The 24,166-nt window shown below is 50.8% G+C and overlaps 1 protein-coding gene across 1 annotated transcript in view; it reads left to right on the forward strand.

The window, feature by feature from the left end:
* The window catches only part of SHANK3 (SH3 and multiple ankyrin repeat domains 3), a gene marked incomplete at both ends in the record, with an annotated part of 394,260 nt that overhangs the window by 311,683 nt on the left and 58,411 nt on the right, over positions 1–24,166 (forward strand). Inside the window, 1 exon segment of the mRNA XM_082010792.1 lies at positions 4,974–5,098. Coding sequence (XP_081866918.1) covers positions 4,974–5,098 — 125 coding nt within the window.

The following is a 24,166-nucleotide window of genomic DNA, read 5'->3' on the forward strand; positions in this document are numbered from 1 at the left end:
TGCTGGGAGGACAGGCTGGGAGAGCTGGGGGGGTTCAGCCTGGAGCAGAGAAGGCTCCGGGGAGACCTTCCTGCAGCTGCCAGGGCTGAGGGGGGGCTTAGAAGAAAGATGGGGACAGACTTTTTAGCAGGGCCTGTAGCAACAGGACAAGGGGTAACGGTTTTAAACTAAAAGAGGGGAGATTTCGACTGGATCTGAGGAGGAAATTTTTGACAATGAGGGTGGTGAAACCCTGGCCCAGGTTGCCCAGAGAGGTGGTCGATGCCCCATCCCTGGGAACATCCAGGTTGGATGGAACAGGTCAGGTTGGACGGGGCTCTGAGCAACCTGCTCGAGTTGAAGATGTCCCTGCTCGTGGCAGGGGGTTGGAGTAGATGGCCTCAAAGGTCCCTTCCAACCCAAACTGTTCTATGAGTCTGTGATTTCCTCAGTCTGCAAGTTAATTGGGTCAGATGGGAAATCCAGTGCTGGATTACACCTACACCTGGAGGTCACATCCACTGACGTGGCCATTGGAGACACAAGGAGCAGTTAGCCCTGTAGACCTCATTCTCTGCATGGAAAAGGGCTGGTTTAGTTTATGTTTCTTTGTCCATTACTAGAGCTTGTTTCTCATTCCCTGTGACCAAGTACTGGGACTTCAGGCATTATTAAGGGAGAGCTGGTTACTTCCTCTGTCTACGTTTTTCCCCCTCCTGTATTAAATTATGCTTCTAGTATTTGTTTCATAAGGATATAGTTCTCACTTCAGGATGCATTTTCTTGCTTACTGAATCATTAAGGCACTAGTGACACTTTACAAATTGTGTATCATGGCATGCAGTTACTGTAGATATACGGCTTCCAGCCCACGGAAAATAGCGTGCCTGGAGTCCTCATGTAACGCATCAGTAATGCAGGTGACAAAATTGGCTATAAGGCTGTATTTCCTAGGTTAATTTTATCTGTATTCCCTATCAGTTTATGTCTTTGATTACCAATAGGAAAAATACATCCTTGAACTATCGCTCAGGTGACTGTCTCTGAGCTATGATTTAGGAGTTCTCTGCCATCCATGGGCTGTCATCAGCCCCATGGTGGGGAAACGCGGAGCAGCACTTCTGAATTGTGCAACTGTGGGGTCGCAGAGGAGGTAAACCTGATGGGACGGGTGTATCTGGAGCTGCTGTGATGGTAACATGGTTTGTTCATGCCAGGCTCCTTCTCCTGGCTAGGAAACCAATTAAATTGTCATCTGTCCAACTCTATCCTCTCCAGGGGTCAGGACTTCCACTTAACCTTTCCATGACTTAATTACGATGCATGTATGATGAGAGAGCAATACTGGTATGTCATGCTGATGTTCCTGTTTTGTGAAGTACAGTGATGGTATTCTAGAGAGACTGCATGTCTCATTGTCATTATATAAATAATTTACTTGACATTCAGAGAGCCCAAGTCTCCCCTTTTCTCATTTTCAGAGGTTCAGACAATACACAAGGTCTTTCTCACCTCAAACCTCATACCCTTCCAGGCCTGGGTCCAGCATAATGGGCACTTAGTTTTGCAGCTACAGTCTGCAGCAAGGTCATGTTTGTGGTTCTTTGGACTTCAGGCTATTGAAAGAACTTGCTGGTCAACACTGATCCAAGGAGTGGAATTTAACACTGGGGAAGTCCTGAAGGATTTGGAGATATCAAATGTTACATTGGCATTTTTAAAAATAGGTAGGATGACTTGTCCGCTGTTTGCCACGTAAGCTAGCTTCCATCAGAGAAAGAAGTCATGGAAAGCTGTTGATGAAAAACATCTAAGATCATTCAGCGTATTAACATCTTGTCAGGCAAACTTTGTCTTGGTCTGGTGCTAGCTGATGGCTATCTGATTTAGCAGGAAAAATCTTGCTTAAAAATTTTAAATAAAATAATAAAGAAGTAGTAGTATGGTAAAGGATGGAAATATCTTTGTCTGTATAAAATCAGTATCTGTACATTTTACACAAATGAAAGAGAACGTAGGTCACATTTACTGGAGTGACCTGACATCAAAGGAGATGTATGCACAAGATCATCCACTGACTCTGTTATTAAATCTACTGCTTCATTAGGGTTTTGACACAGTGCTTAGAAATATATTGTTTTGATAACAGACTTAGAGTGATGGATAACTTATCTAGGCCTGTTGATACAATACGTCATTATCTATATTGCTGGCAAAAGGAAACCATGCTCTCTGCATACATCAGCTGAGGTGAGAGGTGGACCTACAGGGACCTTTGTTGAAGACTCTGGCCCTTGTCATGTGTGATATCAGACTAGATAATCGTGTTTTTTTCTGACTGGCTTGTTGCATATCTCTAAGGCAAACGGTTTGTTCAACCAGCATCAGCCGCTAAAGAAGACATTTGGTGTTTGACTTCTTAGAAAGTTATCCTGGATCCTTCAGTGCATCCTGCTCAGAGCTGTCCCTACACTAGCAAAGAGTGTCCTTTTACCACTGGCTCTTCTGAATGAAGATGAGACAGTGAATCCTGCATGGTCTAAAGGTGCGTGTGAGAAAACAGCACCTCCATCAGTCTGCTGAAAAGCCCTGAGTGAGAGCCTTCAGTTCACCCAGCCCCAAAATTGCCAGCCTGGCCAGGGTTTGGGGAACATGTCTCTGTTTTGAATTCCTAGGATCTGCATATGTTCGAGCCGGCTGTTTTATGCAACTGTTGCCTCGCTGTTGCATTTCTTACCAACTAGCTTTAGCTTCTCTCCTACCCACGTGAGGATTACTCTGCTCAAAGGGAGGACAGCGCGAGCCATCGCAGACGAGCTCTGAGAGTCTCTTGTGCTGATCTTGGTGCTGGTTTGCGAGCCCTTCTTCACGCTCCTGTATTAATTACCCTTCAGGAGAAAGTAATGCACTGCGACATCAAATACGGCCATCTGCCAGCAGTCTGTATGCACCCCAGTCACGACCACTAGACCTAAACGTGCGGCTTGTGTAGAGCAGCGCACTGAGGCAACCTGCACCAGCGTCGGCGCCAGCAGCCGTGCATCACGCTTCTGAGCCGACCCTGTGCGAGCGGCAGCGCCGCGCTGTCGGCCAGCCACGGGTCAGCGGCCAAGGTGCAGCTGGCACTAGTAGTAGGCACGAATGTCTCTTGGTGCATGACATACGCTGCGTCATTAGGCAAAACAATGGCTTGTTAGCCTCGTCTCCTCCTGGTGATTTAAGGATGCCGAAGAGCTGCTAGCAGGATGGCTGCTGTACTGCTGTTGGGGGGTCTGGCGGCGAGCAAGGTGGCTGTCCCAGGTGGAGGAGCAGCCAAACCCACTCGCTGAGCCTCCGGTGTGTATCACACTGCCAGGTCAGTGCAGGTCTGTCAGAGCATGTCTGGGGTTTTCAGCCACTTACTCCGAATGTGTCAATAGTTTTCTTTGAGCGTGACAGTCAGGCGATGTGGAATATCATCTCTTGTTTCTGCAGGCCGGGAAAACAGGAGTTGGCACAGGGTTGCGCCTTCACCCCTCCACTTGCTCAGTACTCTTGTATCTGGTAGCCCATCTTCAGCTTCGTCTTTGAGGCTGCTCCCAGCTGAGAACAGCCCCAAAACCAGTGCAGCGCAGAGCACCGGAGGTGGCACTATCTCCTCTCTAGTCCTGGGACTGCCGCTAAGCGGAGCGGGGGCTGGAGTGGCCCTGTAGATACTGCTCCCTGGGAGGCTGCACAAGCGGGTGGCCAGTGTCGCAGCGCTGAGCAGCAGCGCTTCTCTTGGAAAGGTAACCTCTCTCTTTCCTCATCTGTGGCACAAGTATTAGGAATGGCCGCCTGTCTGGTGACACGTCAGAGCCAGTAATGAGGTTGCATGCCATTAGAAAAGGGATGACTCAAGCTGCTCCTGGAGCCACTTCAGGTGTTTCCAGTCATGTAAGGCCTAGTGAAGTCCTCGCTGATCCAGTGCTATGGTCTTGTGTAGCAAGACACAAACCCCCTCTGCTCCGAAGCCGGTACACAGGCAGCAGGTCTATTCGCCATACACAAAGGGGAAAATACCCCTGAAACAGCCACAGCTGATACACTCTGTGCTGGGGCAGCCACCGGTGGTTTCAGGTGACCAGAGTCTGGCCAGCCTGTAAAGAGTAGCTGTGGCCTTTCTGCTTTATTTCTTTAACGGATCTGATGTTTCTGAACATTTGCAACAGTCTCCTGCTGATAAACAGTCAAGGGAAGCTTGTTCGTTTGTCGCATCACACAAGCTCCTCTCTGCTATAAGTTGGGCATCTGCCATGCAAAATTCCTCCATCCTGGATGAGCGGTGAAGCAAGATGGGCTGGAGCTGGGTGATGTAAGTGTGCTGCCTGGGTCCCTCTGAGAAAGTCTCGTCCCTGGATATGGTGTTCTTCTGGGGGCAGGAGCAGATTTTCCGACCAGGAATGTAGTTAGAACCTCACTGATGAAGAGTGGGGTTCATTTGTCTAATGTAGATGTCCACCAACAAGTGTCCCTCTGCTGCTGAGCGAACGGTCTCCTGTAGGACCAGTAGGAGAGAGGCACCGCTCTGGCGTGCTGAAAGCGGGTGTCACGTCTGCGACGGCACAGGTGCATGGTGCACGTGGTTTTTCTCTGCTGACTGCGAAAGAGGCCCAGAGCTGCTAACTCAGACGTGGACACAGAAGGAGTGAGTTCCTCCCCTCCTGGCATCGTTCACAGATGTTGTTCTCATTTTGTCTGTGGTACTGGGAGATGGACGAGGCTTTCGGGACCCTGTGGGAACATACGTGACTCCGGGCGTCACACGTGTCCGGGAGGTTCTGGGGCTACCTCAGGGCCTAAGCTGATGAAGTGTAGCGTTGGCTCTGGTTCCTGCATCGACGCCGAGCTGAGTCTTGCGTATGTGTTCTTTCTGAGCCAACACACAGATTTTCCTAGGCTCCTGCGCATTCTTGTCCATGTTCTGCTTACTTTTTGCCACACTGTCTCAATCTCTCTCTCTCTGTGTTTTGTAGCTGAAACCCCAATTGAGGAGTTCACCCCAACCCCAGCCTTCCCAGCACTCCAGTACCTGGAATCGGTGGATGTGGAAGGTGTCGCTTGGAGAGCAGGGCTTCGCACGGGAGACTTTCTGATTGAGGTGAGCCCGGGCGCGGCAGGGAGTGACCGATGGCCGCTGGCAGCACCTTGCTCTGCAGGACAAGGGCCTACGTCTGGCATAAAATTATTCTCCTTTGTAAGGTGTTTTGAGAGCCGGGTAATAATTGTTACTGAAATGCCTGCTGCTTGGATGTCTTGACGAAAACACGTACTTCAGGTACAATAATTGCGTTGGCACAGGCTGCCCAGGGAGCTGGTGGAGTCACCATCACTGGAAGTGTTCAAAAAACATGTGGACGTGGTTTAGTGAGCATTGTGGTGTTGGGTTAATGGTTGGATTTGATGATCTTAAAGGTCTTTTCCAACCTTAACGGTTCTGTGATTCTGTGACATCTTCAACCAGAGCAGGGTGCTCAGAGCCCCGTCCAACCTGACCTGGGATGTTCCCAGGGATGGGGCATCGACCACCTCTCTGGGCAACCTGGGCCAGGGTTTCACCACCCTCACTGGGAAACATTTCTTCCTTATACCTAGTCTAACTCTGCCCTCTTTTAGTTTAAAACCGTTACCCCTTGTCCTGTCACTACAGACCCTGCTAAAAAGTCTGTCCCCACCTTTCTTCTAAGCCCCCTCTCAGCCCTGGCAGCTGCAGGAAGGTCTCCCCGGAGCCTTCTCTGCTCCAGGCTGAGCCCCCCAGCTCTCCCAGCCTGTCCTCCCAGCAGAGCTGTTCCAGCCCTCAGAGCATTTTTGATGTTCACCTTGTAGTGAACACAGCAGCGGATAGTTTTAAGGAGTGATTTAAAAAAGAGTGATAACATTGATTTGTTAACGTTTGCAGGGACTCTCTTCACTATAGGAGGAAAGTGTAGGAAACATTACTCTGGTGCTTGCAAGTGAAAATTACGTTCAGAATCCATGCCAAATGGGTATGGCATGACTAGGCCAAGTCTGCATTTCTTAAAGCCGGAGAAAAGGCTGTTGCAATAAGGCAGTTGAGAAATTATGAAAGTGTTTGTGAATCACTCAGCCGAGACGCCCGTTTCTGTGCCTTAATTGTAAAGGGATCCCAGAGAGTTTGTTTCAAGCGGACATGTGTACGCTGTCCGTGCAGGAAGGGATGTGAGATGAATCCTGCCCCTTCCAAGGGAGCAACAGCGACAGAAGAGGTGGATGGGGGCCGAACTGACACCACGTCTGTGAAGCGACCCTGTGTTAGGGGGGATGGGAAGGGGAGCTCTGTGTGGATGTTTGAGGTGGGTAGCACGGTCGCGCATCTCCTCGCGGCAAGTGCCAGCAGTGCACGCTGGCCAGGTGGTCTGTACAGTCAGAGGAAGGGCTGGCATCCCGTGGGGTTTTGCTTTCTCGCATCCTCCCATGCAAAAATCATGAGGCTTTAAAGCCAGTAATGCGGCATTCGGCGTCTGCGTGGGTCCGACGTGTGGCGTGGGGTGGGCCGTGGTTGTGCGTGGGGTAAGGCAAGCAGAGTTGCAGTTCTGGCAGGTGGATGTGTGAAGTTGTGCTGGTTGTGGAAGCGCTCTGGGACGGGGGAGGTGGGTGGTGAGGCTTCGCTGCGATTCGCTCTGCGGTCTCAAGCGTACACTGGAAAACGCTCTCCTTTCCAGGGTGGTCATCACCACTGTACCGGGCAGTCGGTTGAGACACCCTGGAGCTCCCATCAGTGCTCCAGGATCTTTCTAGCAATACTTTTTCCAGAGTGAGTGCAGCTCAGCGCTTGGCCTTACCTCCAGTGGGAAGAGCACCCCTCTCCTCCGCTCTCCTTTCTGCAGTTAGCGGGGGCCAGATTTCCCCTCCGTACTTGCAGCCAACCTTCTGGAGAGCAGTTCCCAGTGGGGCTGTTTCCTCTGTCTGTCCTGTGCGTGGGCACAGTCCTCGCAGACGGAAAGTCCCCCGAAAGCTGCGAGCAGGAGGGTGCTGGCAAAGTCTGCGTGACCCAAATAGCCGGCTGCCAACGTCATCCGCAATGTGGGTGTTCTGCTGCAGGCTCTGAAGAGCGCCAGTGAAGTACCAATTGTCATAAACCTGACAAAATCGTAATAGAGCTGATACTTTTTCTGATATGTAGTATTAGGTACGTTATTAAGCAAAGAATAATTTCAAATGCCTATAAAGCCACATGGGGTGCGAGGAGCAGGTTAGTGCTGCAGTAGAGCAGCCCTTCCCGGCCGAGACTTGCAGTCCTCTCCCCTCCCTCCCAATTTGGATGTTCAGCTGCAGAATAAATGTATTTAGCTGGTAACTTGTCCTCTGCGGGTTACCATTTCCTTTGGATCAGCTCGCTGAGCTGACGTCCCCTGTGGCTGCGCGATCATTAAATCTGTGGCAAGTGGAGCAATAAGCCTATGTGGTTTCCCGAGCAAGGGAAGCTGGAGGTGAGTTTAGAATGAGCACGGCAGCTTTGCCGCAATGCAAAGCCACATCCTGAGGGCAATATTCAGAAAGGGAGATGTTGTGGTATTGCTTGAAGCCTTGTGCAGGTCTCTGGGACTGTCTTCATCAACGTGTCCAAGAGTACAGAATAGAGATGTGTTAAATTTAAATTGAAGGTGCATGGGCATTTTAAGTGTGAGACTTCATTTCTAGCCTTGTAACTTGTAGCCTGAGACCATCTCTTGCTGAAATTCATGTTTAGTCTTGTAGCTTTAAAGTTTTCTTAGTACTGGAGATCAGTGCTGGACAGCCAGATACATGTGAGGTGCTTTCACGTTGGAGTTAGCAAATTCAAAGACAGAAGTGCAGGTGGGAAGCCCTGAGGGGTCTTTGCAGGTGGAGAAGGGTTTGGTGCCAGTCTCCAGACAGTCTCCACGTGACTGAGGAACAGCTCCTCCAGTACCACAACACGGCTCCTTCATGCAAGGACCAGGTGGCAGAGACACTGCTTACAGCTCCGAGCAAGCCCTGACCTGACCTAGTCTTCCTCATGCTACTTCAGCAGTTAAATTAGCTTCTGAAGCTGGGAGAGGGGCGGCTGGCTGTGGATGCTGGGGGTGGTCCCGCGGCTGCTCCGGCGGTCCCCTTTGCTCTGCGAGGCTCCCCTTTGGGGAAGGAGTGGGAAGTGTTTCTGTGGGGCACTGGCATGAGCAGAGCTGCCCCACAGGTTAAACCTGGGAGCCCAACTGATGGTGACTTGAAGGAGGCAGCGAAGACCACCCAGAGAAGGCGGCCTGCAGGGGGGAGTCTGCCCCTGGAGGGGGAGCAGAGCTTCAGGCAAATTCAACGTTTAGCAGTGGGGCTTTTTGCTTGGTTAATACCAACCTGCAGCAACTGTAGTACAGGACCCGGCTTACTCGTATCGAGTTCAAACTGCAGTGTCCTGGCCAAGCCTGCTGTGCCCCGCTGCCTCCCCAGCCTCTTTAGCCTCGCAGTTCTCGCCGGCACCTTCCGTACGAATGGAGGGCTCTGACTGGCCTGGGGCAACGTGACAGGCTGAAGCCTGCTTGGCCGGCAGGCTGGGGTGCGTTGGTCCTGGCATTGTCCATGAGATCCATGGGATGGCTGTACGGAGTTCGGGATACTCAAACGAGCATTGGCGTCCTCACCCGGTGCTTTCTTCAGCAAGACAGGTCTCTCTTCAGGTTTAACTAGGAAACCTCTGCCTAATTTTGTAGAGGTGCAAAATTTCACCAGACCCCTCCAGGAGAAGCAGACGATCTTAAAGAAGGAAAATGAGAGCTCCCTGCTAACTGCTGGGAGCTTTGAATCCGGTCGCCCCGTAGCTGCCAGGCTGCTGCGGCTCCACGTTCCCCGGTTCGGTCAGTAGCCAGGCTGAGCGTGGGTCCCGATGGGGACATATACACACACAGACACACCCTACACGTCGCACACAGACACACCCTACACGTAAGCACACAGCCTGCCACGCGGGTCAGAAAACACACAGCATCGTGCAAACACAGCACAAATGGCCTGAGCCTGTCCCTCCCTGCCCGATCAGAATGAAAACCTGTCAGGAAAGAATATGTACATATGTGCATATGTCTATACAATATGGATACCTCTAGTAGCTGGCCTTGGACCTCCAGCCTGCCCGGTAGCTGGCCCCTGGCTCCCCCAGTCTCCCCAGTTGCTGGCACCTGAGCATGTGAACCCTGAGACCCACAGCCCCACCCCACTCGCTGCTACTCGGATCTCTTGGCACACGCGCACACACATGCACGCACGCGCACGCACGCGCACTGCAATCCCCAGGCCTTAGACACTTGGTCTGTCCAGCAGCTGGTCTCCAGTCCCCAGATCTCCCCAGCTGCCTAAGGCACAGGCGTGCACCAGCACAAATCAAGTCTCCCTGGCAGCTGCTCCAGACACCAGGCATTACCAGTAGCTGACTCTCAAACCCACTGGTCAATCTGGTGCCTCCAGTAGGAAATGCCCAGACCCCCAGTCTCTCCAGTGTCTTCCCTAGGTCTATGGCCTCTCTGATACCTGGCTCCAAGCCTCTTATCCTACTCACTGGCCAATTCAGCTTGATGATGCCTCACAAATTAAATGCACCTAACGTGCATCAACATACAATACGCATGCAGTCCGGTGCGTGTAGTTGCTGGCACCCCAGCACCTACGGGACCCTACCACCCATGGCCCCTTCCCCAGTTGCTGGCAGTGATACCTTCATGTACACACACACAAGTACACAATATAGAGCACACTTTCACCCAGAAAAGTGGCTAGAAGAGGTGGGGTGACAAGACGCGGCAGGCTGTGGTGACCAGGCACAGGGCATGGCCGGGCAAGCGTACTGACCAGCAGCCTGGTATTCCCACTGGCCTCTTCACCACCCTTCTCCTTTTGTTCTCCCGTGCTTGTTCTTACCATCATCCCTCCCTTTTCCTGCCTCAGGTCCTTTCACTGAGCATCTCGGTAGGTCTGGCACAATCCCAGAGTGCTCTTCCTGGTATCCCGTAAGGAGTCCCATGCCCCCACAGGCAGTAGTTCCCCTCAGTCCACAGGGTGACCTGGAGAGATCCTCTCCCGTCGGCTCACCCCGTGGGTCTCGAACACAGGCTGGGGGCTGACCCTCCGGCCATGGTGGCCCTGCGGTAGCTGAGCCGGGGTGCTCCACTGACAGCGATGGGGTCACTGGGGTTCCTCCAGCTGTCATTGTTCTCTGCTCCTTAATGGCTGTGGTGATCAACCTTTGATCATGTAATCCAACGGTAACAACACATTGCCCCATCTGCAGCCTGCACATAGTCATGTACGCTGCCTGCTCGCCCTTCTCCATTGGAATTTATCTCCTGCTGATCGCAGTTTTGACAGAAGCGTCTGCTGTGAGGCTGCCCAGCTCCCTTACGCTTCTCCACCTCAGATGGTCACAGCTCCAAGCTGTGGCCGAGGGAGCCTGGAGCTGTGGAGGGAAGTAACCTCAGTCCTGCAATGCCACCTATCAACAGAAATTCAAGCATCAAGAAGCAGCGTGTTTAAAATTTTGCCCTCACAGCTTATTCTGAGGCCCTTAGACCAGTCAAGTCCCCAGTCTTACAAGTCTTTGCAGCTCTAAAGTACCATAATAGACTGGAATATCTGGCCCTTGCTCTCCTTCCAGAGAGATACTGTCTCTTTTCCTCGCTTTCTGGGCTTGTTGCTTTTTCTGCTTTCCTGTGTCATGCTTCAAGTCCTCTCTCTCAGGGGTCCAGACACTCAAGCCTTCTCTTCATATTGGAGAACAGGTTCGTTTTTTAATCCCAGCAAACCATGTGGAGCGGTCACAAGTGCTAAATCTCCTCTTTTTGTTGACTCAGACCCTGCTTGCTGCCTTGTATTTTGGGTGGGAATCTGATCCCAGTTGTATTACTGCTTAAGATGTTACCCACTCTCTAGATCGTAAGCTTGTAGGGGAGCTGCCAGATGCCCGGACCTGATCGTCCTGACCATTTTGTGCCATACTCACAGGGAGGAAGTCCTGCCTTGAGAACAAAGCTTGCAAGATGGGGGATGCACAGATCGTTTTGCGTATCACACAAGCAGGGCAGAGAGATGCGTCAGGCGCTGCCCCCCTCTGCATGCCCATCCCCGTTAGGAGCCTGGACAAGGCTTCCTGCCTAACTGCTGTGCTTCAGGCTGGCTGAAGGCAGAACACGGGCAGAACGTTGGCAGCCCCTCTGGTCTGCCGGGAGATCCAGCCGAGTCGCTTGCATTTGTCTTGCAATTCTTCAGCGCTTCCCCATGAGCTGGTCTTAGCGTTTCATTTACTTCATAATCCCTGTCTCTCTGCTTCCTTTTTTGACCCCTCCATGGCCACTCTGTCAGGCTCAAACTACGCATCTGCTTGTGCTTTCTGATGGGCATGCTTATGCTTCGTTCATTTACCTGGTAAAAGCGCAGAGACCTCCAAGATGTGCATCTGCCCAGGTTTCAAGAGCAGTCCAGGTGAAACTCCAGCACTAACTGCTCAGCATCTTTGTTATCTGCTGATCCAGCAACCAAAGGATCCTATTTTGCAGATTCTGATGATAAAACAAATACATGAACCAAGCTGAGTCATTTTGTATCATCAGGTCTTCTAAAGAAGGATCATCGGTTCATCACCAATAAGGCGCTGCCCTTTCTCCCTAGTGACTAACCTTCCCCATCCATGATGAGTGTGATCCCGATCAGCCGCGGGCAGACCAGCCTGTTGTGTTGGTTGACATGGGCTGCACCAGGAGTGTGAAGGGACAGAAAATTCCCAGGGCTTCTGCTTGCTTAGGGCAGACGGATTAGAGACATCAAGCTCTGCCCTTGATCTTCCAGCGCTGAGATCACCACCCCTCACCCTCTCTCCCACAGTATTTCTATGTATAGAAATAGCTAGATAAGTAACCTCAGTGTTTACTCAGCATCTCTTTCAGCTGCACTTCTATCATATGCGCTCCACGTAGAGTGGTTGGAGGGCAGCTCTAACATGAAGCCAAGTGACTGCTTTTCTCTGGTTGGTTTGCCTGACACCAGCTTGTCTGTGTTCTTGTTCCCATTTCAGCATCCACGTGCCAGCTAATCCATGGGGCACTTCCATTTCCTAAATACTGCTGTAGTCCTACAACACACAGGGCTGCTGCAAGAACACAGACACAGATGATCTCAGTACACGGCCTTTGGTAGAGATCTATGGTGGGATTCATCTCCTCACTTCAGCCTTAGGTGCCTGGGTTGGCTGCACCTGCCTGCCTCATCTAGTCTGCCAGTTCTGCCTGTGGAGACCAAACAAATGTGGATATGGCATTCGGGGTAGTGAATTCATCTGACCTAACCTGGCATCTGCCTTAGGATGTGACAAATCTGGTGGATTCACTGACCAGCTCTCCACTGACCAGACAGGGATCCCATGGCAACGTTTTCCAGGGTAGGTGCCCATTTCGTGGACAGCATGTTCTGTCAGGTGAATCCCAACACTGCGGTCTCTTGGCAAAAGGCACATTATTCTGTGGCACTATGGGTGAGAAACACCAAACATGGAGCAGCTCCTTGGAGCATTTGGGTTTTGTTTTCTGGGCTGTCAGGGGTTTCTCTCAGAGGAACGGCTAGAGTCTGAGTGCTCTCGACACTGTGGATATAGCCGCATGTGCAACTGCCGCTCCATTGTGAAGTCAGAGGATTTTGTGGCATCCATATGCTCTGAGGTGCTGACCTCCCTGGAGCCTCAGAAGTAACTCTGAGATTGCTGTGACTTTGTCCTGTTTGCAGTCATCCAGCAGCAGATAGAAGAAGGAAACCCTTCCTGGACACAGTGCTTTCATATGGAGATCCAGTCTTTGGATGTGATTCTGAGTGTGGTATTTCCATTGCCTCAAGAAGAGATCTGGTTCATTTCCCCCATCCCCAGGGTGCTCACTTTCTCGTTGCAGTCCATCTGTGTCATAGAAATCATCTCCAGTTCATGGTGGGCCAAGAACTTCAATAGCACAAGGTTCTTCAAAAGCTCTAAGGCTTTCCTCAAGTTCATCACTGCAGAGGCCATGATGTCTAGATGTTTTGGATTGGATATTAGGAAAAATTTCTTTACCAAAAGGGTTGTCAAGCATTGGAACAGGCTGCCTAGGGAGTCACCATCCTTGGAGGGATTTAAAATATGTGTAGATGTGGTGCTTAGGGACATGGTTTAGTGGTGGACTTGGCAGAGTTAGGTTTAAGGTTGGACTTGATGATCTTAAGGTTCTTTTCCAACCAAAATGATTCTGTGATTCTATGATTCTGTGTCTAGGTGTGTTGAGCCATATGGAATAGGCAAGAGTGTTAGACTATACCCCAGATCTTGTGCTACACATGCAGGCCTGGCTTTATTCTGTGTATAGACCTGAAAGCTGTACTGTGACTCCATCAGCTATACCTTCAATGGTGGCAGGACTTGACTAGTCTCCACCAGGAATATGCATGGTTTTTACTTCCCCTATCACTGCAACTACCTCTCTTTGGCTCCTGAGTGCACTTGCAGCATCTCCAGTCTCCCAGATGTTCTTTCTTAGCTACCCCTGGAAACTACAGCTTTTCACTCAGTGGCCTGGATGTCAGATGGCTCTGAAGATTGTTCATTTCCTGTGAGAAATACTTCCTGTAATAACAGAAATACAATCAGCAGAACATTTTTGTGGCTTGGTGGACCATATTTTCAGCCTGAGATATGGTTAAATCCTTATCCATTGTAGAAATTGTAGAATCACAGAACGGTTTGGGTTGGGAGGGACCTTTAAAGCTCATCTAGTCCAACCCCCTGCCATGAGCAAGGTCATCTTCAACTAGACCAGGTTGCTCAGAGCCCCGTCCAACCTGACCTGGGATGTTTCCAGGAATGGGGCATTGACCACCTCTCTGGGCAACTTGTTCTACTGCCTCACCATCCTCACAGTGAAGAATTTCTTCCTTATATCTAGGAAACCTGTGTCCTGGTTACACGACTCTTAAACATGAATCCTAAATTGAAGGGATTTTCTGTTAGCTGCCTGAGTGTGTATCTCAGTACAGTTTCCAAATATCTTTTAGAGGGAAAGTGGAGAGAATATTGTCCCATCACTCCTTGTCAGGGCTCTGTGGAGATCTTTGAGGGTTTTTCCATCAATGAATTACTCTGTTTTACAGTGAATCCATAAGTCTGGGCTGATCTTCCTCCTGAGCCAGCTTTTGGACCCACAGCTGTATGTTCTCTCCTCAGTGGAGTCATAGAAGTGCTGGTTGGAAAGGTCCTCTGAGATCCTGCTCTGAGAAGGACTACATTAGGTCAGCTGTGGCTCTGTCCAGCCAAGCCTTAAAAAGCCTTCCTTCTGCAGGAAACCATCTGCAGGATGGTGGTGCTGCAGTCTTTCTGGTGGCCTGTTCTGGGGCTGTACCACCCTCCTGGAAAATTTTTTTTGCTAAAGTCTGAATCCAACCTGAACCTCCCAAACCACAATTTATGGCTGTTGGCCATGTTTGTTACATCATCTGCTACTTCCAGGAAGAGTTTGGCTCAGTCGTCTTTGGAAGTGCCCTGCAAGCAGTTGTAGGGTGCTTGCTTTTTTTTGTCATGCGTTCTGCATCTGGACCCTCTTCAGTTTCTCTGTCTCTCTTGAACTCAGTGCCCAAAAACTGAACTGAAAAATATTCCAGATGCAGCCTCACCAGTGCTGAGTAAGAAGGGCAATAACTGCGCTCAGTCTGCTGGCCAGGCTGCTTGTTATGTAGCCCAGTATGCAGCTTGCCCTATTCTCTGTGTGAATGCACTACAGGTTCCTGCTCAACCTGGCAGTCGTCATAAATCCCTTTTCAGCCTCTTCAACAGAGTGGCTATTTGAGCAGTCTGTCCTGAGCCCGGGCCCGTGTGTTGGCTTGTTCCGTACAAGATGCACACCTTTCTTCCTCCCACTGTTGAACTTCATAAGGTTTCTGTTAGCCTGGTCCTCAAATTTCTCAAGGCCTCTCTGGTTTGAAGCTCTGCATTTCACCGTGTCAGATGCTCCTCCCAGTTTAATACCAACTGCACTTTTACCAAGGTCATGTTCTGTGTCATCTGTGTTGTTAATTGAGGGTGCTGAACAAGATGGGCCCCAGGACTGGCCTCTAGAGCACTCTGCTCATTGCCAGCTGCTTAGTCATTAGTCACTACCTTTTCACACAGAATCATAGAATCTCCAGGTTGGAAGGGACCTTTAAGGCCATCTACTCCAACCCCCTGCCACGAGCAGGGACACCTTCAACCAGAGCAGGGTGCTCAGAGCCCCGTCCAACCTGACCTGGGGTGTTCCCAGGGATGGGGCATCTACCACCTCTCTGGGCAACCTGGGCCAGGGTTTCACCACCCTCATTGTCAAAAATGTCTTCCTTAGATCTGGTCTGAATCTGCTCTCTTTTAGTTTAAAACCGTTACCCCTTGTCCTGTCGCTGCAGGCCCTGCTAAAAAGTCCGTCCCCATCTTTCTTACCACCCCCTCTCAGCCCTGGCAGCTGCAGGAAGGTCTCCCCGGAGCCTTCTCTGCTCCAGGCTGAACCCCCCCAGCTCTCCCAGCCTGTCCTCCCAGCAGAGCTGTTCCAGCCCTCGGAACGTTGCTGGGGCCTCCTCTGGCCCCGCTCCAGCAGGTCCATGTCTCTCCTGTGCCGAGGGCTCCGGAGCTGGACGCAGCACTGCAGGGGGGTCTCCCCAGAGCGGGGCAGAGGGGCAGAACCCCCTCCCTCGCCCTGCTGGCCACGCGGCTTTGGGGGCAGCCCAGGACACAGTTGGCTTCCGGGCTGTGAGTGCACATTGCCGGCTCATGCCCAACTTTTCATCCCGCAGGACCCGTAAGTCCTTCTCAGCAGGGCTGCTCTCCACCCCTTCATACCCAGCCTGTGCTGATACTGGGGGTTGCGCTGACCCAGGTGCAGGACCCTGCCCTTGGCCTTGTTGAACCTCATGAGGTTCACATGGGCCTGTTCCTCAACCTTGTCCAGGTCCCTCTGGATGGCATCCCGTCCCTCAGGTGGGTCAGCCGCACCACTCAGCTTGGTGTCCTCTGCAAACTTGCTGAGGGTGCACTCGATCTCACTATGTCATTGATGATGATAATGAACAGTACTGGTCCCAGTAAGGACCCCTGAGGGACACCGCTTGTCACCGATTTTCGTCTGGACATTGCGGCATTGACCATGACCCTCTAGATGTGACCATCCAACCAATTCCTCATCCACCCAGCAGTCCACCCATCAATCCCTATATCTGCATTGTAGAGAGAAGGATGTTGTGGGGGACCCTGCCAAAAGCCGTGCAGAAGTCCAGACAGACGACATGGGTAGCTCTTCCCTTGTCCACTGATGTGGTCAATCCATCACAGAAGGCCACCAGGTTGGTCAGGCAGAACTTGCCCTTGGTGAAGCCGTGCTGGCTGTCTCAAATCTCCTCCCTGTCCTCCATGTACCTTAGCATAGTTTCTGGGAGGATCTGTTCCATGATCTTCCCAGCACAGAGGTGAGGCTGATGGGTTGGTAGGTCCCAGGGTCCTCCTTGCTACACTTTTAAAAAATGGGTGCAATGTTTCCCTTTCCCCAGTCTCCAGGGACTTCACTTGACTGCCAGGACTTTTCAAATATCCTGGAGAGTGGCTTGGTAACTGCATCAGCCAATTCCCTCAGGACTCTGGGATGCATTTCGTCAGGTCCCATAGACTTGTGCATGTTGAGGTTCCTCAGGGGGTCTCAAACCTGATCTTCTCTTACGGTGGGAGGGACTTTGCTCCTCCAGTCCTTGTCTTGCAGGCCATCCTCTCAAGAGGTGTGGGAAGAGAGACTGCCAGGGAAGACTGAGGCAGAGAAGTCGTGGAGTACCTCAGCCTTCTCCTTGTCTGTTGTTACCAGTCTGCCAGTCTTTCTCATGAAGAGGGGTGTGCTTTCTTTGTCCTTCCTTTTCTGGCTGACATCCCTAGAGAAGCCCTTCTTGTTATTCTTTGCATCCCTTGCCAAGCTCAGCTCCAGCCGTGCCTTGGTCCTCCTGACCTCATCCCTACACAACCGGGCAGCGTCCCTGTACTCATCCCAGGATCCCCGTCCCTGCTTCCACTGCCTGTGCTTTTCCTTCTTGCCCGTTAATGTGACCATCAGGTCTCCATTCAGCCATGCTGGTCTCTCGCCTTCCTTTCCCTATTATTTCTTACACCAGGGGATCGAGAGCTCCTGCTCTATATGGAAAGTGTCCTTAAAGATCTGCCAGCTTTGTTCTGCTCCCTTGTCCCTGAGGGCAGCTTTCCAGGGGGTCCTATTGACCAACTCCCTGAAGAGCTGCAAGTTTGCTTTCCTAAGATTCAGGGTCCTGACTTAACTCTTTGCCTGACCCATATCCCTCCGGACTGCGAACCCCACCAGAGCATGATCACTGTAGCCCAGGCTGCCTCCAATCATGATGTCACCAATTAGCTCACGTGCATTGGTGACCAACAGGTCCAGTATGGCATCCCCTCTGGTAGGGCTGTCTTATTACCTGGCACAGGAAGTTCTCCTCCATGCACGCCAGGAGTCTCCTGGATTGCTCACCACTCGCCGTGCTACTTTTCCAGCAGCTGTTGGGGTGGTTGAAGTCCCCCAGCAGGATGAGAGCCTGCGAGCGCGATGCCTCCTGTAGCTGGAGCGAGAAGGCTTCATCAATAGGCTTCCCTTGATCGGGCCGCCTGTGGTAGAGACCAACCACAAGGTTCCCTTTGTTGCCTCGGTCCCTCATTCTTACCCATAAGCTTTTGACCAGCTGATGGCAATTCTTCAGACAGCTCTTCCCACTCTATCCGTTTCTTGACGTAGAGGGCAACACTTCCACCCTTCCTTCCTCACCTGCCCCTTCTGAACAGCCTGTAGCCATCGATAGCTGCACTCCAGTCACTCCCACCAAGTTTCAGTAATGGCAACCAGGTTGTAGCTTTCTAACAGCACGGTGGCTTCCAACTCCTTCTGTTTGTTGCTCATGTGCCCTACGTGCATTCGTGGTGTCACGCAGCGGTTCCGTCAGTTCTCAGCCCACCTAGCTGTCCATGCATGTGGTCCATAGCTCCTCAGTTTCCAAATGACAATGCTGCGTGGGTTGGTATCAGAAGGTATCAGAAGCCTTGCTGGAGTCATCTTATGTCACGTGCACCACTCCCCCCTTGGCCACAGAACTAGTTTTGTCATAGAAAAAGCTGTATTGGTTGAGCACTGTTTGCTGTTGGGAAATCCATATTGAGTGTTCCTGCTTGCCACCTTGTCCTTCAAAAGTTTGTGCATGAAGAAGACATACCCCATGGCCTTCACGAGGCTGAGGAAGGGCTGACTCTCCTTCCCTTCTCAAAGGTGTCACATTCAGGACCAGTTGTAAGGGGCCTTTCAAGTCACCATGAAATCACACAGAGAATAGACAGCGGCGGCGCAATCGCTTCAGCAGCTCCTTCAGACCCCTCTGCTGAATCCCACCGGGCCTGTGGACCTGGATTCAGCAGCTCTTATAAGTCCCTAACCTGTTGCTTCCCCACTACTGGCTGCCCCTCTTATGTTGTCCACTAAGGTCCGAGGTCTGGGAGCACACATCGTCCATGAACACCAAGACATAAAATGAAGTTAAGCACTTTGGTCGTGTCTGTACTGTCCATGGCTGATTTTTCATGAGCAGACTCGTATTTTCCCTGAACTTCCTTTTGGTGCCAGCGTACGACTACAAGATGTCCTTGTTCTGCTTAATGTCTTTTGATGGTCTTTTTACTCCAGCTGGCCTTTGACCTTCCCAGTACTGTCCCTAGTGCTTGAGTATTGTTTTTATCGTTTTGGTGCCTGTCACTGTTTCTCCTTCTTGTATGTGCTCTTCGTCTTTTAGCTCATTAAGAAGCTCCATACTTTATCAAGCAAGTCTTCTGCAAAAATACCAGTGTTCGAAATAACAGGGTGGGTGGGTTGTTCCTGAGATCTCAAAATTTTTTGTTTGAAAACCAGCACTCCTTCCTTTTGGGCTGCTTCTCAGGAAGCAGCTCCTAGCCCCACTACTCACCTTGCAAGCCTTCCTCCAGATGCACAATGCAACCATCTTGCAGTTGCTTCAGCCCGAGCTGCCCTGCGACCGCATTCACCACGAGGTTTTCCTTGTTGGTGAGCAGCAGGTCAAGCAGAAGGTCACCTCTAGCAGCCAGTGTTTGTGTTAGGAAATTGTCGCCAGCAGTCTGGGAGCCTCCTGGATTCCCTGGCCAGTGATCCGTTGCCTTCCCAGCAGATGTCTGGACAGTTGAAATCCCAGAGAGGATGAGGGCTTGCAAGACTTCCACTAGTTGTTTATGGACAGCCTGACCCACCATCTCCTCTTGCGTGGTGGTAAGATTCAGTGTCCCCCCTGTTCCTAGCCTAGATCCAGAGACTCGCAGAAGGCATGTCTGTGCTCCCACACTGCAGCTCTGTGTGGTCAGGAGCTCTGTCATGTGGGGACACCTCCCTTCCCTGCCCATCCTTCCTGCACAGCCTGTAGGCAGCTGTGGCCACGTCTGATCAACGCATGCTGGCCCAGGTCTCTGCGTCTGACCACAACACAGCCCTGTGACCACAGCAGGACATGCCGTTCTCTGTGTTTGCTGTCCACGCTCTGTGAACCTGAGGAAAGCTTCCAAATACCCAGTCCTCTGGACAAGAAAATTAGTGTGTCCCTGTGGACCTTTACTGGCATACCTCCTCCGTACTTCCTCTCTTATCTCTGGGCTTAGGCCCCCATTCTCTGATGAACCGAGTTTAAAACCCTACCCTCCACATCAGTGAGTGGGGTCTCAAAGCGTTCATCTCTCTCGTAGTTACACAGGGTCTTTCTCTTCCTGGTAGTCTTCCACCATCCTCCAGTGAGGCACCAGGATCAAGGAAGCTGAATCATAGCTGGCAGCATCAGCTGCACAGCCGGGCATAAGTCTGGCAGACGTGCGTACTCCACAGTGGGTCTGTCTTTCAGCCAGAAGAGTTTTTGGGGACAGACTCTGTTGAGAACGTAGCTGGAACACGCTTTCGCTTTGTCTCCATCGCCCTTAACCCCAAAGCCCTGCAGTCGCCTTTGAGCTGCTCAGGGTTTTTCCTGGATGTATCACTGGTAGCCACTTGGATGAGCAATAGGGGGTAGTAATCAGAAGGGCAGAGAAGTCCCAAAATCTTTCCACAACACTGCCGTTCCAGGCCTGGGGCAGGCAGCAAACCTTCCAGGACAGTAGCTGGCACATGGTGTCTTTGTCCCACATCTCGTGGCAGCCTTCCCCGTAATGATGACATGGACTAGGGTAATGAGGAAAAGCCCTAAACATGGTTCTCACTCTTTTCCGGCACAAAGTCACTTAGCAGAACCACTGAAGGCTTTCAGCCAAGGTGGCTTCTGAATTGTATCTATCTTGTCTGTTTTCTTTCCTGAGTTTTGTTCTTCCAAAGCAGAGCTCTCTCCATTTTAATACAGTTTTGTCAACTGTATGAGATTTAATAAGGCCAAGTGCCGGGTCCTGCACTTGGGTCACAACAACCCCATCCAACACTACAGGCCTGGGGAGGAGCGGCTGGAGAGCTGCCCGGCAGAAAAGGGCCTGGGGGTGCTGGTTGACAGCCGGCTGAACATGAGCCGGCAGTGTGCCCAGGTGGCCAAGAAGGCCAACAGCGTCCTGGCCTGTATCAGCACTAGTGTGGCCAGCAGGAGCAGGGCAGGGATCGTGCCCCTGTACTCGGCACTGGTGAGGCCACAGCTTGAATCGTGTGTTCAGTGTTGGGCCCCTCACTCCAAGAAGGACGTTGAGGTGCTGGAGCGTGTCCAGAGAAGGGCAACAGAGCTGGGGAGGGGTCTGGAGCACAAGTCTGGTGAGAAGCGGCTGAGGGAACTGGGGTTGTTTAGTCTGGAGAAGAGGAGGCTGAGGGGAGCCATCATCGCTCTCTGCAACTACCTGAAAGGGGGTTGTGGTGAGGTGGGTGTTGGTCTCTTCTCCCAGCTAACTAGTGATAGGACGAGAGGAAACGGCCTCAAGTTGCGCCGGGGGAGGTTTAGACTGGATATTAGGAAAAATTTCTTCATCAAGAGGGTGGTCAGGCATTGGCATAGGCTGCCCAGGGAGGTGGTGGAGTCGCCATCTCTGGAAGTGTTCAAAAAATGTGTGGATGTGGCGCTTCAGGACATGGTTTTAGTGGGCATGGTGGCGTTGGGTTAATGGTTGGACTTGATGATCTTGAAGGTCCTTTCCAACCTTAGTGATTCTGTGATTCTGTAAATGTATTTGTTCTTTATCCCTTTGACAAAATCTGTTAGGAAGACCTCTCACCTTCTGCAGCAGACATGTCTAAGAAGGCAATACCCGAGTGCAGAGACTGTCATACTGGAGAGCAGTGCAGGGCAAGACGTTGGTAGCTGAGGTGGAACTGCCAGCATCTCCCCAAGCTTATTTCAGTAGGGCTCAGGTGTCCCCCAAGTTGCCTTTGGGAATTGTCTCCATTCTTGAGTTCACTGCGTACCACACTTAACGTCATTGCCAGTGCTGCAGCCTTCAGTGAGACGCAGGTTTGGGGAAAGCAATGCTGTCACCTCCCCAGCTAGGAACTCGGCCTGCTGTTGTCATCTCTTCACTTCGGTGTTGCTGCATGGTGTGAACCGTTGCGTGAGGACACATATAGGTAAGTGAATCGAAGGAGAAAGGAAAGTAACTGCTCAGGACTGCAGGTTCCTAGGAATTTGGCATCCAGCGCAGAGTCACAAAGTCTTCTGGGCTCTTTCACTCAGAACTGAAAGGTTTGGGAGATCTGTAGGGGTAGGTGGGCTTTACCCTTTCATACTGCGTTCAGGCAGCCTGGGTCAACAAACCCTACGGATACTGCTAAGGCAAAGAGTGTCTGCACTTGAGTCCTGGGATGGATTCTCAACCAGAGTTCGAAAGTGCTTGTGCACAGTGGATCTTGAAGATGCTCTACTTACTGGTAGGTAGTCTTTAAAAGGCAGGGGAAGTGGATGTGACTGTTGCAATCCAGGTAGCTGGATGAAATGCGGTAGCACAAAGATGTGTTTCTTGGGGGGAGGTTTCAAACTGCAAAGATACAGGCAGTCGTGCAGAGCTCAGCAACGGGCTTTATTGAGATACCTTTGAACGAAGGGGAATTTGGATCCGGTGGCTGCTGCAGAGGTGCCCGGGTGACTGCCTCTCCATGCTCAGCCCCAGAACGAAATATGTGCAAATAATTACACTGTCGTGCAATTAGTGCTCACCTGGCTTGCTGGAGTCAGTGGCACAGTGCCAGGCTGTGAAAGTGCCACAGTTTAGGACTAGATTAGACCTATCGGGGCATGGGATTTTGAAAATCCTACTTTAACTGCCCAGGGTTCAAGAGCACAGCCTGTAGTGTCTAGCCTTCTGTCTTCCTCTGAGCCTGGCAGGTTTTAGAGCCTTGTTTTTCCCCGTGAGAAGCCTGTAACTAGTGGTGTAGACAACAGCCTTTGTATGTACACTTCCATTCTGTACAGACATGGCGCATGTGTGCGTATACACACAGGACTTACAGAGGTTAGTTACAAGTGTGGATATAAATTTGTGGATATTTTCATTATTTAAGTCTGTATTATGCAGTCGTACAAAAGCGTTGTTAAAAGAAAAGAAAACGGCAATTAACAACTGACCCGGGATCCCCCTTTCAAAACAGCGGGGGGGGTGTAGGCCAGTGAAAGGCTTCTGGGGCAGTGTCTGCAGTGGTGCTGAAGAGAGCCCACCAGTCACCTTTCACAGAGGATCATAGAATCGTTGGGTGGGAAGGGACCTTTAAGGCCATCTACTCCAACCCCCTGCCACGAGCAGGGACACCTTCAACCAGAGCAGGGTGCTCAGAGCCCCGTCCAACCTGACCTGGGGTGTTGCCAGGGATGGGGCATCCACCACCTCTCTGGGCAACCTGGGCCAGGGTTTCACCACCCTCATTTGGAAAACATTTCTTCCTTAGATCTAGTTGAAATCTGCCCTCTTTTAGTTTAAACCCATCACCCCTCGTCCTGTCACTACAGGCACTGATAAAAAGTCTGTCCCCATGTCCTTTCCTTGTGGGTAAGGAGAAAACCTGCTATGGCAGGGGTTAGTTCAACAGGGGAACATTTGCCGAATGTCTCTTCTGCCTCTAGTGAAATATTGTTGCTGTGAGATAATGTAATCCAGTATTAATTTCATCTGACAGATTAAAAAAAAAAAAAGATAGCTCAAATAAAAATGTGCAGGTGTAGCAGCAGATCTGATGGTCGGGCTCTGGCTGCGCTTACCACGTGTAGAGCATGTCGGCAACCCGTGAGTGTCTCCTGGGCAGGAAAGAGTGCTGTTTTTCTGGACTTCAGAGTTTTTGATATTTGGGAACATAAATTTTAGATAATTAACGAAATCTAAGGGTTATTTGAGGACACGCTGCTAAACGCAGTCCAAAAATCAGGGGGAAAAATCTGCTGGGCAAGACATCACCCACTTCAGTGAGATAATGAAGCAGCAGTTAAATATTACTTACAGACACACGTTTCCCCTTCTTCTGGAAAGGTTAGCAAGTAAAGGAGAAGGAAATGCGGTTAATTTGAGCTAAAGCGTGTAGGAGGTTGATAAGGAGAGCCAAAGGAAATATCAAAGGCCAATATGTAAAGATAATAAGATATTTTAGAGCATTAGAAGAAAAAAAAAGTCTGGTAGAGATCCGTTTCTATATGTAAATGATAAAATTGTATATTCTGGTGCAAAAAAAAAGGCAGAAATGATCTGTTCTGAGTTTGGAACAAATCGGGAGGATGTATCTCTCCATATGATGTGCTTGGAACAGAAAGTTTCCCAGCTGTAACCAAGGAGAAAGTGAGATAGTATTTGCTAAAAATAAACATACTCAAATTAACAGGCTTGAATAACATATACCCAAAGTGTCTAAAAGAGCCTAGCTGAGGAGTTATCTGAACCACTGATGTTAATACCTCAAAATCTCCCTAATCTATGAAATTTCAAAGAGTTGGTAGAGGTCTGTTGCTCTTCTGATATTCTGAGGGTATAAAATGGATGATTCAGGAAACGATAGCTTGTTTAGCTCAGTGTCAATGCTGGGCAAAATAATGAAGCAGTTAATTTGGAGCACAACCAACAAAGAATGAGAGAATGAAGACACAGTTGATAGCATTCCGGGTGGGTCGTGGAAGGTGGAAGCACACCTGCAGTCTTTTCCTG

The sequence above is a fragment of the Phaethon aethereus genome (assembly GCF_964289735.1).
Source record: "Phaethon aethereus genome assembly, chromosome: 1".
Lineage (NCBI taxonomy): Eukaryota > Metazoa > Chordata > Aves > Phaethontiformes > Phaethontidae > Phaethon > Phaethon aethereus.